This window comes from Lactuca sativa, chromosome 9 (assembly GCF_002870075.4).
Source record: "Lactuca sativa cultivar Salinas chromosome 9, Lsat_Salinas_v11, whole genome shotgun sequence".
In the NCBI taxonomy this organism is placed as follows: Eukaryota; Viridiplantae; Streptophyta; class Magnoliopsida; order Asterales; family Asteraceae; genus Lactuca; species Lactuca sativa.
This window is the reverse complement of record NC_056631.2, coordinates 165,882,526-165,899,518: the sequence shown is the minus strand read 5'-3', so window position 1 is coordinate 165,899,518 and position 16,993 is coordinate 165,882,526. Positions and strand designations below refer to the sequence as shown.

The following is a 16,993-nucleotide window of genomic DNA, read 5'->3' as shown; positions in this document are numbered from 1 at the left end:
CATTTGGGTGTTTTATTAAGGACTCTCTTATATCTAAACTAATCTTGTTCTCTTTTCTTCAGATGTCTTTCAACAATGATTCTGGCTCTAATCCTAATGGTTCCTTTACTCTTATGAACTTGTGTGGGAAAGTCACCTTTGATGGATCCAACTTCAATGAGTGGATCAGAAACATCAGGATGATTACCCGCTACGAGGACAAAGAATATGTCCTTGACAAGGAGCTTAAGGAGATTGATGAGACCACTGCAACTCCTCAGGAGATCGCTGACTTTCGGGCACATGAAAGGGATGCTACGAAAGTGGCTTGCATCATGACGGCCACGATGACAGCGGAACTCCAAAAGTCTTATGAGGATTTCTACCCTTATGAAATGCACCAAGATTTGATGGAAAGATACCATCAAAGTGCAAGACAAGAGAGGTATGAAATCATTTGCTCCATGATAACAACCATGATGAAGGACGGGGAATCCGTCACGAGCCACATGCAGAAAATGCAAAGGTATGTGGATCGTTTGCTGAAGCTTAATGTGAACTTCCCTGAGGATCTTGCAATAGATATCATTTTGCACTCCTTACCATCGTGCTATGATCAATTCCGCATGACATATCACATGAACAAGGAAGAAGTCACCCTCAGCAAACTTCAGGGACTTCTCAAGACCGCAGAAACAGGTCTTAAGGGGAAGTCGGTTGTTAACACTCCTACTCAAAACTCTACTCCGGTTTTGGCAATCGGGAAAAGTCGAGGGAAGAAGAGAAAGAGCTCTTCTAAGGGTACCAAGGCTCGGACCCTTGATGGCTCTTCTTCAAGTGGAACCAAGAAAGGTTTCATCACTCCTTCTTCTGACCCAAAAGAGGCTGAATGCTTCTATTGCCATGAAAAGGCTCATTGGAAGCGGAACTGCCCAAAGTACCAGCAGGATGTGAAGGATGGGAAAGTCAAACCCAACCATGCAGGTATTTACACTATCATTTCTAATAACTCACCCCATTCTAATTCTTGGGTCCTTGATACCGGTTGTGGTATTCATATTTGTTGTGACTTGCAGGGACTAAGAAGAAGTGAGGATGTGGAGCAAGGAAGAATAAACTTGATCATGGGGAATAGGAAAGCTTTACCTGTTACCAAGATTGGATTTTATACTTTATCGCTAAGTTGTGGGTTTAGTTTAGATTTGAATAAATGTTGTTACTCGCCAGGAATGGCAAGAAATGTTATTTCCTTTCATGCTTTGTACAAACAAGGGTTTACCTTTTCGTTTAATAATGAAGTTGGTTCTATTGATGCTTTCTTTAATAATGTTCTTTATTTTAAAGCATTACCTTGTGATGGTGTGTATGAAGCTGTGTCTGTTGTAGATAACTTAGGAAATAATGTTTTGTGTATTGATTCTACTACTAATAATAACTTGGATAAAGCATCATTTTGGCATTGTCGCCTTGGACATATAAGCAAGAAACGCATAGGCCAACTCCAAAAGGATGGAGTCTTGGAGTCGTTTGACCTAAAGTCAGATGATAGTTGCGAATCATGCTTACTTGGAAAAATGACAAAGTCACCCTTCACAGGTTCGTGTGAGAGGGGTGAAGGTTTGTTGGACCTTATACACACGGATATGTGTGGACCATTCAAACATGCCACAAGGGATGCTAATCGTTATTATTTGACTTTTACTGATGATTACAGTAGATATGGATATGTCTACTTGATCAAGCATAAGTCAGAGACTTTCGAGAGGTTTAAGGAATTTAAACAGGAAGTCGAGAATCAATTGGGCAGGAACATTAAGATGCTTCGATCCGATCGAGGAGGTGAGTATCTTAGTTCAGAGTTCCTCGACTATCTTAGGGAATGTGGGATTGTCTCACAATTGACACCTCCCAGGACACCACAGTTGAATGGTGTGGCTGAGAGGCGTAATCGAACCTTGCTAGATATGGTTCGTTCCATGATGAGTCGAGCTACGCTACCAATCTCATTCTGGGGGTATGCCTTAGAGACTGCCGCCCATATCCTTAATCTAGTCCCTACAAAGAAAGTTGCCAAAACTCCTCACGAGATGTGGACTGGTAAAGTACCTAAACTAGACCACATCAAGATTTGGGGTTGCGAGGCTTTCGTGAGATGCGAGACTCATGATAAGCTCGAACCTCGAAGCGAGAGGTGTATTTTCATCGGTTACCCACAGCGATCCTTTGGTTACCTCTTCTACAGACCTAGTGACAATGTGGTCTTTGTAGCAAGAAGATTAGTCTTTCGAGAAAGAGAGTTTATAAGCCAAGGAGACAGTGGGAGGCAAATTGATCTTGAAGAAATTCAAGAATCAAGTGGTGAAGGAACTTCAAACTCTAGCCCTCAACTTGAGGAGGAAACTCCTGTTGAGCCAATTGACAAACCTGTACCTCTGAGACGTTCCACGAGAGTTAGGAGTGCACCTGAGCATTACTATGGATTCCATATTACTGCAGAAGGTGAGACACTTATTAGTGATGGGACACTAGTAAGTCAAGATGACCCTAACAGCTACGAGGAAGCCATGGCAGGCCCCGAGTCTGCTAAATGGAAAGAGGCTATGGATAGCGAGATACAATCCATGTATGACAATCAAGTTTGGAACTTGGTTGAAAATGTACCAGGTCGTAAGACAGTAGGGTGCAAATGGGTCTTCAAGAAGAAGACCGACATGGATGGTAATGTACACACATATAAGGCTAGATTGGTTGCAAAGGGTTTCTCTCAAATTCCTGGAGTGGACTATGATGAGACCTTTTCTCCGGTAGCCAAGATTAAGTCTATTCGGGTTCTGTTAGCCATAGCTGCATTTCATGACTATGAAATATGGCATATGGATGTCAAAACCGCTTTCCTTAATGGAAAGTTGGCTGAAGATGTTTACATGAGTCAGCCAGAAGGTTTTGTCAGCAACGAGTACCCTAATAGAGTGTGTAAGCTTGAGAAATCCATTTATGGATTGAAGCAAGCACCTCGCAGATGGAATCTTTGCTTTGATGAGAAGGTCAAGGAATTTGGCTTTACTAGGAGTGAAGATGAATCTTGTGTGTATGTCAAGGCTAGTGGGAGTATAGTTAGCTTTTTGGTATTGTATGTGGATGACATACTACTCATAGGAAACGGCATTCCAACCCTACAGGAAGTAAAGTCCTGGCTTGGGAAGTGTTTCGCTATGAAGGACCTTGGTGAAGCTGCCTATATTTTAGGGATAAGGATCTTGAGAGATCGGAGTAAAAGACTAATTGGACTTAGTCAGAGTACCTACTTGGATAAGGTGCTGAAGAGATTCAGCATGCAGGATTCCAAGAAAGGAGAGTTACCCATCCAGAGTAACACCAGATTGAGTAAGACACAAAGCCCTAGCACTGAGGCTGAGATAGCAGAAATGAGTCGAACACCTTATGCTTCGGCTGTAGGATCGATCATGTATGCTATGACGTGTACTCGACCCGATGTAGCCTTTGCCCTGAGCATGGTTAGCAGGTATCAGGCGAACCCTGGCAAGGCACACTGGACTGCGGTAAAGAATATCCTCAAGTACCTACGGAGGACTAAGGACTGGGTTCTTACCCTCGGTGGGAGTGATGACTTGAGAGTAGTAGGGTATAGTGATGCTAGCTTCCAGACTGATAGGGATAATTTCCGCTCTCAGTCGGGCTGGGTCTTTACCCTAAACGGAGGAGCAATTTCTTGGAAGAGTTCCAAGAAAGAGACAGTGGCAGATTCTACTTGTGAATCAGAGTATATTGCAGCTAGCGAGGCATCAAAGGAGGCGATATGGCTGAAGAACTTCATTGGAGACCTTGGAGTTGTACCAGCTATTAAAGAGCCAATGGAAATTTTCTGTGATAGTGAAAGTGTTGTTGCCTTAGCCAAGGAACCAAGGGATCACGGGAGATCCAGACACATCGACAGAAAATACCATTTCATCAGACATCGGATCGAAGAAGGACACCTCGTGGCAAAGAGGGTATCATCAGATGAGAATCCGGCAGATCCCCTCACAAAGGGACTGACTCGGGTTAAGCATCTTCAGCATGCTCGAAGCATAGGGCTCACTACTAGAAAAAAGGCCTTTTACGACGCTCATTGCGCGTCGTAAAACGCTCAGACGACGCGCAAATGCGTGTCAAGGAAGGCCCTGTCATAAAGAGAGACGACGCGCTTTTGCGCGTCGTCTATAGACGACGCGCATTTACGACGCGCATTTATGACGCGCATTTACGACGCGCGGTTATGACACGCAATGCGTATCAAGGAAGGCCTTGTCATAAAGGTAGACGACACGCATTTGCGTGTCGTAACCTTACGACGCGCGTGTTTATGACACGCAATGCGTATCAAGGAAGCCTCTGTCAAGAAAGGCCATGTCATAAATGAAGACGACACACATTTTTGCGTATCATAATTTTAAATGTTTAAAAAAATATTATTTATAGATTTACTTATTTTCAAATTAAATTTGTATTTAATGTTTCATAATAGAAAATAAAATATCATATACAAAAAATAGAATTCATTGCATAAATTTAATGTCATACAAATAATCGTTCCATGGAAAGATAAAACAAATCAATAGAAGTTGTAACAAAAATTTACAAATGAATTAGATACAAAAAATACAATCCATTGCCCCTTTGCTTATTCAAGATCAACCTGCAAGTAGCTAACTAATCTCTACAAATTCACCCTTGTTTCTAATCATTTTCTTAAATACTTTACAAACATAATTCATCCATAGTACCTGAACTATAGTTGCAGCCTTGCTTCTTCTTCTTCTTCTGAACTCATCTCTTGCAACCATTGCTCTAAGCCTAGTCTGAATAGATACAACAACTCCTTGTCAATTATGTGAAAAATACAACCGGAGAGTGGCCTACCTTCATAATAGCAATAACTAACGAAACAGGAATGAAAGAAAAGGCAATACTCACAAATACAAACATTTCTTCTTTAGTTCTTCACATTCTTGCACTACCTCATAAGCTTTACCATCCTGCATCAATGTAAAATAAAGGCATTAAATGTTAAATCTATTGTGAAAATCTATAATATATAAGAAAGGAAATCAAATAATTACCTTACAGTGTGACCTTGCCAAATTAATTGAAATCAAATTAATTGATAAATCAAATTATACGATATAGTTTTCGAATGTGTATTAAATGGAATGTTCTTTAACAAATGAATAAATAAATACATACCGACAATCTTTTAGATGAAAGAAGTCATCAGAATTAGATGTTAGCAACACCAGGTATGTATCATCCTATAACAATCACTAGTGAGTAGTGAAAAAATATCATAAGAAAAACTTAATTAAAGTTTCTCTCACTTACATCAAAATAATGAACATAAGCATGTAGAAAGGGCATGGCATTGTATCTTGGTAAACATATGGGGGAGAATGACTCAGATGTCCTGCATCAAACATGTAACATTTCACACACACACAATTAATATGGAAAATAAAAAGTGATGGAATAATGAACTTGCCTAAAAGATTCAAATGACATGACAAAATTAGCAAGAAGCAGCATGTCATCAGGATGAAGTTGTGCTTTCTGTGCACCTACAAGACTCACAGCCTTCACAATCTGTCATCCAATCAACATTGGATTAATTAAAAAGTTAAAAACCCAACACTAAAAACATATAAAACCAACAATTATGTCATGATATTTGGGTTATTTATCACATGAGCATTTGTTCTATTTCAAATGGAATAGCTATCTATGTGATCATGCTTTACTTTTGTTGATCCAAATTCTTATACAATATCTAAAACTTTCGAACATATCCAGAATCTGAATCGAAATTACATATGTTATTCAAAAAACACAAAAGATAAATAATCAAAGAAGTGAAAAATGGAAAAGTACAGGTTTACCTTTTGCAATAAATTAGTTGTTCTTCAAATTAATTAAGCCCTAATTTCAGAAAAAGAAGATTAACATGAAGATGGAACTACTTAGGTAAATAAAGAACCCAAAAACCAACACCTGATTTGGCCAAAATTTATCGAAACCGCGGAGCTTCTGCTATGGGTAAAGAAGATACAGCTCTTCCCTCTGTTCTTAAAGAGAAAGGAGATGACACGGTTGGTGACTACTGACTGCAACTTGCTTTTATAAGAACTCATGGATTTTGAACTATCACAAGAATACTAAAGGTTAAAAAGTAATTTTTCCATTATATTTAGAGTAAATGCTTATTAATGTCAAAATCATAATTCCTGAAACAACTTACACATCTGAGAAAATGTGCCATTTTTTACTTGGAGTTTTGCTTCCAACAGCTAAAGGCGTTTCCACCCTTTAAAAAGTATAAAGAAACGACAAAAATTATCTAAACCATTTAAAAGAATAAAAAAATTAGAGTAATTTATTAGTTACCTTCTTTTTACTGAAGGTGTTGCTAAGCTTATTCACCCCACTTTTAACCTAGGAAACAAATTTCATCGTAAGTTTAAGTTCCATTGCATATGAAGGAATGTAAAAAAAAAATGTAATTTACCTTAGGAGTTCTTGTAGGTGTTAGATGGAATTTGGGTGTGGAATGAGCAATAGGAACAATTTTTTTGGTTTCATTTGTATCCGCCTTTTGTAACGACCATTAGTAAATTAATTTTAAAGAAATCCAAAAATCATAAAAAAAAATCATTTGTTTCCACATCAAAATGCAACGTACGTGCATTTTCTTGCATGTAAAAAAACACTAAATGAATAATTAAGTGTTATTTATGTTTGTTCAGGCCCCACAAATTACACACAATCACACACTTAGAACTCACGAAATGTAAATTTGTGTTCACTTCTTGAAAAACCTGACTCTAAATTGATTAAAAAAAAGCAATCATAAAATCCGACTTATACTAAGTCTAAAAGAGTCTTATTCAAACATAAAAACTTAATAAAATGAATGTTTCCTAAAATACCCCCGATACTAAATTCTTCCCAGAAAAGACCATTCTACCCCTGGCCAAAAAGATAACAGAAATTTGGGGGCTTATCAGACATACTTACTACTAGTTACTTTACAATAAAATGTATGAAAATTCAGAATTTTTTTTCAATTATTTTTTAGATCTTCGTGAGGATAAACGTTATTTAGCAGATCATCCTGGACTTCTAACCTGAATATGTTCTTTATACTTGAAGTCAAAGATAAGAATGTTTGACTTCAAAAGTCAAAAAGGAAAAAGTAATGTATAATAAATAAGTATAAAACAATCTCTCCACACATTATACCTTGTTGCAATCTCTGTGTTAGTGTCTTCAACTTTTTACAACCTACCAAAAAATAATGCAGTGTCAAAATAAAAAAAATAATAATAATAAAAATAAAAACACAATGTCTTTTGTGCCATTTGACTTTGTTTTGAACCTCACACTATGATCATAATTTGAGCTAACTAGTACTGGGTTTTATTGGGAGTGCAGGAACATGTTTTGCAATAAGAAACTTACTTGCCTAGGGTAAGACACGTTAAAGATTCATTCATATTGTAATTTAATGTTGAAATCGGTTGTCATTATTATCATATAGGATGCAAACAGAGAAGTATATTTGTTGGATATATATCATATAGGAGTGAGGGCTGTTTGATTTTGCTTCTTCTTGCCTGATGCTTGAATATGCAGTGGCTATGTACTCCTCCAGCTCTCTTGGTATACTAGGAGACAGCTTCCGAGCAGCTGATATGTATGCCCTATTATCATCATCATTTATTATATCATATCAACAACACAATTCATCCTCTCATACTTTGCAACTACAATTTTTTTTTTTACCATTGAGTGATATGATATCAAGGGAATATGAATATATACCTGAGAACAGAAGCTTCAAGTGGAGCAAAGCCAAGGGCAGGAGATTCTCTGTTCTGGTGGACATAAACAACATGCCTGGCCATTTCAAGATCATTGTCCATATCTGCCTTGTCAAGGATCAACCACAAAAGATCAAATCTTGATATAAGTGCAGGAGGCAGGTTTATATTTTCAGCTGGAGTTCTGCGGAGATCATATCTCCCCCTGAATCATCAAACAAAACATTCATATTACTATTAGTAATTAAAAAATAAATGATAATTGGTAAGAGTAAATAATACCAGGCAGGATTTGCAGCAGCAAGAACTGCAGTTCTTGCATTGAGAGAAGTGGTGATCCCGGCTTTGGTAATGCTAACCGTCTGCTGCTCCATAACTTCATGTATGGCAGTCCTGTCTGACTCATCCATCTTATCAAACTCATCAATCGCACATATCCTCATATCAGCCAGCACCTACACCCATCCATTTATTTATATATTTTCTTTGTTTACATATTAATATTAGAATATGATCAATAGTAAGTAACAAAATCCTGACTCACCAATGCCTCCCCTTCCAGCACAAACTCATTTGTGACCAGGTCCTTCTGACCAGCAGCTGTAAGACCAACACCACTGCTTCCTTTTCCAGTTGTATACACACCTCTTGGTGCAACAGTAATTATGTGCTTAAGCAGCTGACTTTTTGCAACTCCAGGATCACCCATCAAACATATATGTAGATCCCATCTTATCTGAATCACAACTTTAATCTCATACTTGTATTGTGCACAAAAAAACCCAAACCACATGCTTTTAAAGAGAAACAAAAACACTATGATTTACCTTCATCCCATCCTTGAGCTTCCGATGAGGAGCGCCCACTAATAAGAGTAAAAGAGCTTTCTTGATATCTTCATGTCCAAATATCTCAGGAGCCAATGATCTAGATAGCCTGTTGTATATGTCACCATCCTCAGCTAACCGAGCTATTTCTTCTTCCTCAACCCCTTTCAGTTCATAGCTGCACAATACCAAAATAAATCCCTCAACCACCAAATGCATAACAAGGAATCTTTTCTATTACATACAAAATCAACAACAGTTTCAATTCTTGAAAAAAAAACAGTTTTTATTTACCCCCTTTTTTCATAAACAAAGTATCGAGATTCATTGTGATCCATTTAGTCTCATTGAAAGATATTTAGGTATTGAAAAGACATTCGATTCAAAAGTTTGATAGTTTTTGGACAGTTGAAATACTAAAGTCGCAGGAGAAGAAGTGTTTGTGCAATCATAGTAGTTTGAGGGTTTCCTTCGGTTACTCCCTTCACATCTCCGAGAATCTTCATCTCTGGAGGAGAGAGATGAGAGAAAACCTGATGGAGGGGGGAGACGAGAAGGCGGATGCATCGATTAGGAAGAAAACAAACTCAGAGAGTGGAGTGAAGTCAGATTTAGGAGAAGTTGTACCAATTTTAGGGATAAATCGAACCAGTTGGTCTTCTTCGTTGGTCTTCTTTGCCGCAATTACTGTATCGTGAGTAGAGAGAAAGGTTAGGGTTTAGGGTGATTTAAGGAATCATAGTTAAATTCGAACCAGTTGGTCTTCTTCGTTGATCTTGTTTGCCGCAATTACTGGATCGTGAATAGAGAGAAAGGGTAGGGTTTAGGGTGATTTAAGGAATCATAATTAAATTTGTGGATAGGTGAGCTTGAGCTCACCCACGAGGTGAGGTGAGACAGAGGTTACTGGTGACGCTGATAGTGTTTTGTGTGTTCTTCAAAAAAAAATCCCTACAATGAATACTCCCTGCGATTTTCTTGAAGAAGGATTGACAATCAATTCTATTAGGGTTCTTAAACCATGATTTTAGAAGGAGAAGGAGGAGACGCAACAGGCGGGGTTTTAACCTTTTTGGGATTTCGTTTCCCCCCTATCTTCTAAAAAAAGCGCGTTCATTAAAATTATAAAGCGACACTTATAGAGGGCGCGCATTTAACATACAGCACCCTCCGTGTTTTTATTTTTTTCTTTATGGCACTAGTTTAAGGGCACGCAATAATGAGTGACCTAAATCCTTAAAATTTTTGAAGAGATGACACTTTTTTAATGTCACTCTCTTTTGCGTAACATCAATCAACGAGTGTCGTGGTTTGCGCGTCGTAAAAGGGTCTTTTTCTTGTAGTGGCTGAAGGATGATATTAGATTTAGTAGTTAGATAATCTCGAAATTTGTAAAGTGTAATTGACATTTGATGATGAATAAAAATGTTTTATTTATGAGTAAGGTGTTGCTATCTCTTGTCGATCGTTTACTATATTTCTTTTGCATGTTTTGACTTCCAGAATAATTTTTGTTTGGTATAACATATTATTCAAACCTCCACAGTCAGTCATATGTTGGAAGTAGGTATGAATCAAGACTGTCATGTTTGGTTGTAGAGGTCTTGGACAAGGCTACAACAATCATGAGTGCTCATAAGTTCTGAGCATTGGACTCAACCCACGCTCACTGGAATCACTTCATGGAATTCTATCTTGAGTGATCGTGAGACGGTAATATCATATAAGTATTCAAACCTAGAGATATGATTTGTTACTTACAAGTTGGTTATGCATTGACTGTACGAAAACACATTGGTAACTCGATGTTATAAAACATGCTTTTGTGTGTAATTCAATGAGTGGTAGAACAAACATATGAGTCGAAGTTTATCTGTTCCTTCTTGGATTAGAAGCTGATATCTGGGCCCCTCGATGATTTTGTTTTGACCCATGTGCCGGGCCCGGTCAGAACTAAGTTGATGTGTTCAATTAAGTTCTTCGTCAAACAAATCGGAAATCGGGAAACAAATGTTGGACAATAAGCAAGACAATGTTCCATGTATTTGTTTGGCTGATATCTAGAACGGAGGATTATATGATCACTTATCTTAAACGGCGTACCATCATCTTCTCAGTTCCGAGAAACCTTGAAAGAGCTACGATTGCCGGTCGGTTCCTGAAGTACTAGAGATATAGTTATTAGACTTATCCAAGTGGGAGACTGTTGGATAAGGTGTCTAAGTCCATAACTATTTCTGGTATGTACTTGACCCGACCCAGCATGGTCCATTTGGGTTGCATGGCACCATGCAATTGGATAGACTAAATGAGAGAAATAACACTTGGAGATTATTAATATATTATAAGTTCTAATATATTAATAATATTATTATTTGATTAGTTTGATCAATAATTAATTTAGAATTAATTAAGTGGTCAAAAGAGAACTAATTAAATATATGGGTTGATTATGTAAATCATCCATACCTTATATAGTGGGCTAAGAGGCTCCATGGATTATCAAGTTGGGTTCTACCCATAGGATGCTCCATGGATGCTCCATGGGAGTTACAAACCCATGGGTCATGGAAATGAAGAGTCGTGACACATTAGGGTTTACATGATGTAACCCTAGATGTGTCAACACTATATAAGAATCATATTCTCCACCAAAATCGGCTACACTAAGAAACTAGAGGGCTTGGCCGATTTTAAGAAGTGTGTATTATCTCAAGAGTCTTTCCAAGAGCATTTGGTGTTGTGTGAAGCATTTGAGGCATCACACTTGGGGTGCTAGGCTCACAAGGTTTCAAGGAACACAAGCAACAACAAGGTAAGTTATTCTATCTATTATTCAAGTTTAAATTGTTCCCCATGTATGCTAGATAGGAATATAGCCTTGGAATTCAACTTTGCATGATAATTAGACAAACATAGATCCAAGGTTATTAGGGTTGCATGTACACTTAGGAAGTGTTAGAATGCTCAAAACCCATCACGTTCATGGTTTAGAACTTGCTAGGGTAGTTTTCTCCTTAAAGATTTTGCAACACTATTTATATGAGGTTAAGTTTTGGATTTTACCGACCATAAGCGCTTGAAGAATTTGTTCGATCAAAAAGAGTTGAATATGCGACAACGAACATGGATGTAGTTAGTTAAATATTATGATTGTGAGAGTCATTAACATATGGAAGGAGAAAACATAGTTGACTACGCCTTGAGTCGAAAGGAGAAACCAATTCAAGTTACCTCCGTTCGAATAGGAATCATTAGCCGACTACCAGACTTGATTAGACAAGTCCAAAAAGTGGCTGAAAGACTTGAGAATTTGAAACAAATAGCAACGGTTAATTATATTATCCAATTAGTTTAAAATTCCCAAGGTATATAGATGTTCATGAGGTGCATATGGATCCCGATACATGGCGAGACAAGAAAACTATAACTTGATGACATCCATTGTAAGCAATATACGATACATCCTAGTAGTACAAAGATGTACCAAAATGTGAAGACTATGTATAGGTGGCCCAGAATGAAAAGAGATGTTGGAAGATATGTCGAAAATTGTTTGACCTGTTTGCAAGTAAAACTGAATCACTAGAAAATGGGAGGATAAATCAAATCATTTCCTATTCCTGTGAGAAAGTAGGATGAGATTACCATGGAATTTTTTATGAAGCTACCACGAACTTCAAGAGGATATGATTACATATGGGTTTTGGTTGATCGCTTAACCAAATCTGCTCGATTTATACCCATAACAGAAATCTTTTTAGTTGATCGACTATAACATCCCAAAATTTAAGGCCAAAAATTTCATTTTTAATTAGGTTATTACATAAAACCAAAGTGTGAATAATCAAAATATAATATTATGAAGCCATATCAGAGAATAATCCCAAGGATCTCGTGTGTGGAAAACATAGTGTGCTGCGCTGCGACCAAGCCGGCTCCTTTCCTTTGAAACAAAGTACTTGAAACCAAAACTGTAAATCGTAAGCACAAAGCTTAGTGAGTTGCCCCATCATACCACATACCACATAACACCATCGGTATCTCTCAACCGGTAACTGCCATCGGTATCTTTCAACCGGTAACCGGGGACTATTTCACCCCTACCACTATCACATAATAATATGTCATAAACATACTGATCACATACTACCATCATAAACATGTTGATCACATACTAACATATCATAAACATATTAATCACATACTAACATATCATAAACATACAAATAAGCATTGCATGGGTTCTGTATACCCCTTGGGTATCTTTCAAGCGGTAACTACCATCGGTATATTTCAACCGGTATCTGGCATCGGTATCTTTCAACCGGTATCCGCCATCGGTATCTTTCAACCTGTAACCGGGGACTATTTCACCCCTACCACTATCATATAATATCATGATATAATCATACAATCAGGCATTTCTGGGGTACTGACCTACCCTTCAATCCTAACGACCGAGTCAGGGAAAAACTATTCCTTGCTACTACCACTAACACACATAGCATATCACATAAGCATATCACATAAACATATCCCATAAGCACATCACATAAGCATATCTCATGAGCATATCATATAAACATACCAAGATAATTATCACAAAGACAATTTTCTACCAACTACCCCTGTTGGCGGACCGGCATTGTGGCCTTAGACCTACCCCTACGGGAAGGTAACTCACCTCATACTGCTGAAGTCCCGAAGACTCAACCCCACATTGCTGAAGTCCTGCAGACTAAATCCCAACTGCTGGATGACAGATTCCCGATCTATCAATATCAAAACATCACCCAATTAGTAATTGGGTTCCACTATATAACCAAATACATACTTTGGGTAATTACTATATTACCCCCCAGCTTCACTTATTCAAGCCTAAAGCCCAATTCATAGGCCTAAAGTCGAATAGGACTCAAAGTCCAACATATGGCCCAATTTTCCAAATTGGGCCCAAACCCCTTACGTGACTTTATTCTAAGGCCCAACATCACATATAATCATTAAGGCCTAAACTATGGCCCATCTATGGCCCAATTTTCTAAATTGGGCCTAACTCCTCAAAGCCCATTAATTATTCTAGTCCAATTGCTTGACTTTGGATGACCCAATAGTAATCCAGTCATCAATGCCCAATAGAAAGGCCTAATAATAAACCCAAGTGAAATTAGGGTTTTCATATAAAATGATGATTAGGGTTAAGTCTTCTCACTTAACCCATTAAGGACTTAATCCATTAAGTCCAATCTTACTTAGATTAATTCCTTGCAAATGATTATTATTTAATATCTCCAGTTATTAAATAATTCCCGTGTGTCCCGATTAATTTCCCAAATTTGGGTTTTATTGGGCCTATTAAGTCCACTAAAATATTATTAAGCTCATTAGGGTTTTATTGTGTCAATTAGAGTCTATTAGACTGATTAGGGTTTCCATTAAGCCCATTTGGCTTCATTAGGCCGATTAGGCTAACAAGGCCCATTAGGGTTTCAAGCATCCCCAATCGAGTCAACTCACAAGACAAGCACACCGCGACCCGACACTACGGCCGGTGGCGGCAGCCATCGCCCTACGGTGGTGGTTTGAGTTCCATTTCATTATTCCAAATTTTATAATTTACAATGAAATCACAACATAAACCCACACACTATGCTAAATAAACACACACACACAACCACCCTTGTGGTGGCCGGCGGTGGCAGCCACCACCTCACGATGGTCATGGTGACTTTTCCGTGAACTCCGGCTAAACACAACACCCAAACACACATATTTCTAATGGAAATATAACCACACACACCTAATCACGAAAGAAAACACACACACAACCACCTCCCACGGTGGCTAGTGGTAGCAACCGGGGGCGCAACAAAAACCCAATGAAACAGTTGTAGCGGCAGCGGCGGAGACGGCTTGGCAAAAGGGAAGAAGAAGCACGTCCGAGGGTGGCAGCATACCGCCATGGCATCGTCTACAACACTCTTGGCCTCATCAACAGCACCAGCGACGGTGATGGCAGTGGTTTACGACCACCACGGTAACAACACCCACCCGATGGCGGAACATCGGGTCCTTCACGATGGCAGAAGGCAAGAGGAGAAGAATAAGAAGATACAGAGGGACGGTGGCAGTGGCACTATCGTGCTTAATGTCTAACGACGATTCTCGACCTCACCACCCGCCGGAAAGGCAACAGTAAGGAGGCAATGGCGGGATCTAACGGCTGGAGGTAGCGACTACAACCCGCTTCCCTCCATTACCGACTGAATGGCAGCATTACGCAATGGTCTCCGTCTTCAGCAGGACCGGAGAGACACAATGGAGGCTCGATGGTTGGAGGAGCAAGAGAGAATGGGTGGCGGCCGGCAGCTGGGAGGCATTACGGGGGTGTGAGTGACAGCTGCAACATAAGGGGCTTAGGGTTAGAGTTTGACGGGTAAGGAGGCTATATAGCCGGTTCCTCATCATATTTTTGCCATAATGACAGTTCCGGCCCCTCCTCCATAGGATCCCTTCAAAACAAGTCTATGATATACCATTTAAACCTTGCCCCTTCAATTCCTTTACAAATTAAGTCCGAATTTTACTAAAGCGGCCCCCAATATCTTAATTATGACATAATTAGCCCTTCCACCTCACTTCCTCTTAAATTAAATCCAAATAATTACCAAGGAGCCCCTGACTTCATAAATAATTATAAACTGAGCCCATAACTCACACTTTTAACCCCCGACTTCTAAAAATGTGGCAATTAACTCCTCGAACACAACATCCTGCATATATAATTATTGATTTTAGGCTACCATTCGTTCATTAACTAATTTATTTAACTAATAAATAAACGGGTGTTACATCGACTAGCTGAAGTTTGCATCAAAGAGGTGGTTAAATTCTACGGTGTGCCAATTTCCATCGTATCTGGTCAAGACAGTCGATTTACATCTCGATTTTGGAAGAGTTTCCAGGAGTAGATGGGTGAGCACTCTTTATCACCCTCAGACCAATGAGCAATGTGAGAGGACGATCTAGACACTTAAAGATATGATACGATCTTGTGTGGTCAATTTTGGTGCTAACTGGTGTGAACATCTACCATTAGTACAGTCTATGTATAATAATAAATATCATTTCAGTATTCAAATGGCACCATTTGAAGCGTTATATGGGATGGTTGTAGAACCCCAACCTGCTGGACTGAGGCTGGAGAAAAACCGTTAGCAAACCTGAAATTGTTGAAGAAACCGAGACCAAAATTAGAGAAATCAAAGAGTATCTACGAATTGCCTAACTCTTCCAACAACAATATGCAAATAAGAGACGAAAACCATTAGAGTTTAAGTTCGTGATATGGTGTTGTTGAAAGTGTGTCCGTGGAAAGGTATAATTCACTTTGGTAAAAGAGGAAATTTAACTCCTTGATAGATTGGACCTTTCCAAATTTTATAGAGAGTCGGAAAAGTTGCATACCGACTAGATTTACCGCAAGATTTACAAGGCATTCACAATGTTTTTCTCATTTCCTATTTGAGAAGGACCTTGTTAGATAAGACACAAGTGGTTCCAATGTCAAAGTTTAAGGTTGATGAAAAGTTGAGATATCTAAAGGAACCTGAAACGGTTCTTAATTGCAAGAGAAAGAAGTTTCAAAATAAGGAGGTAGTATTAGTGAGAGTGCAATGACGTCATCATAAATGCTCCGATGTGGTGTGGGAACTCAATTTTGAGTTTAGAGAAAAACATCCTTACCTTTTTAGTTGATTCGAGAATGAAATGAAGGATTTCGGGGACGAAATCTCTTGAAGGGTAGGATAACTTGTAATATCTGTTTTGTAAACTTGTATTTTGATGCATTAGTATGACTATAGTAGAAGTACTATATGTATTTCCTTGGTTAAAATGATTTATATAAAAACTAGTGATCAAATGTGGAGAAAAAAACATTTTTGTCAAACCAACGATGTGGCAGATAGGAGACCTCGACATTGGCTCACAACGGTGATTTGAGTTACATAAGATGAAGAGTGACAAAAATTACTTTGAAATACCACGACATGAAGGAGTTTAAACCAGTGTGTAGGAAAGTAGACTAGACTTTCTTTTTAGTAACGAATCGAAAATGTTGCGAAAGAGAAGTGTCATAAAGACACACCATGATGTGGCATGCAGTGTGCAATGACGTGGTGACTGGAGCAGGTTGAAAAAAAAACAATTTGTAAACAGATCATTTCGATAAAATACTCTCTAAAACACACATAAAGGTGCGGTTTTACGAATCTAGCTAATCCCTAAGTGTCTGATTCTTAAGGAGGATTA

General features: G+C 38.5%; 1 protein-coding gene across 1 annotated transcript; it reads right to left on the bottom strand.

The window, feature by feature from the left end:
- Window positions 1-4,949: 4,949 nt before the first annotated feature.
- LOC111915562 (uncharacterized) lies at window positions 4,950-6,715 on the bottom strand. The gene is made up of 11 exons (XM_052767830.1): window positions 6,710-6,715; window positions 6,536-6,619; window positions 6,415-6,462; window positions 6,297-6,367; window positions 6,080-6,171; window positions 5,816-5,826; window positions 5,516-5,616; window positions 5,359-5,440; window positions 5,224-5,288; window positions 5,100-5,112; window positions 4,950-5,015 (listed from the first exon to the last, which is right to left on the bottom strand). The coding sequence occupies exons 1-11, from the start codon at window positions 6,713-6,715 to the stop codon at window positions 4,950-4,952; spliced, it is 639 nt and encodes a 212-aa protein (XP_052623790.1).
- Window positions 6,716-16,993: the final 10,278 nt, after the last annotated feature.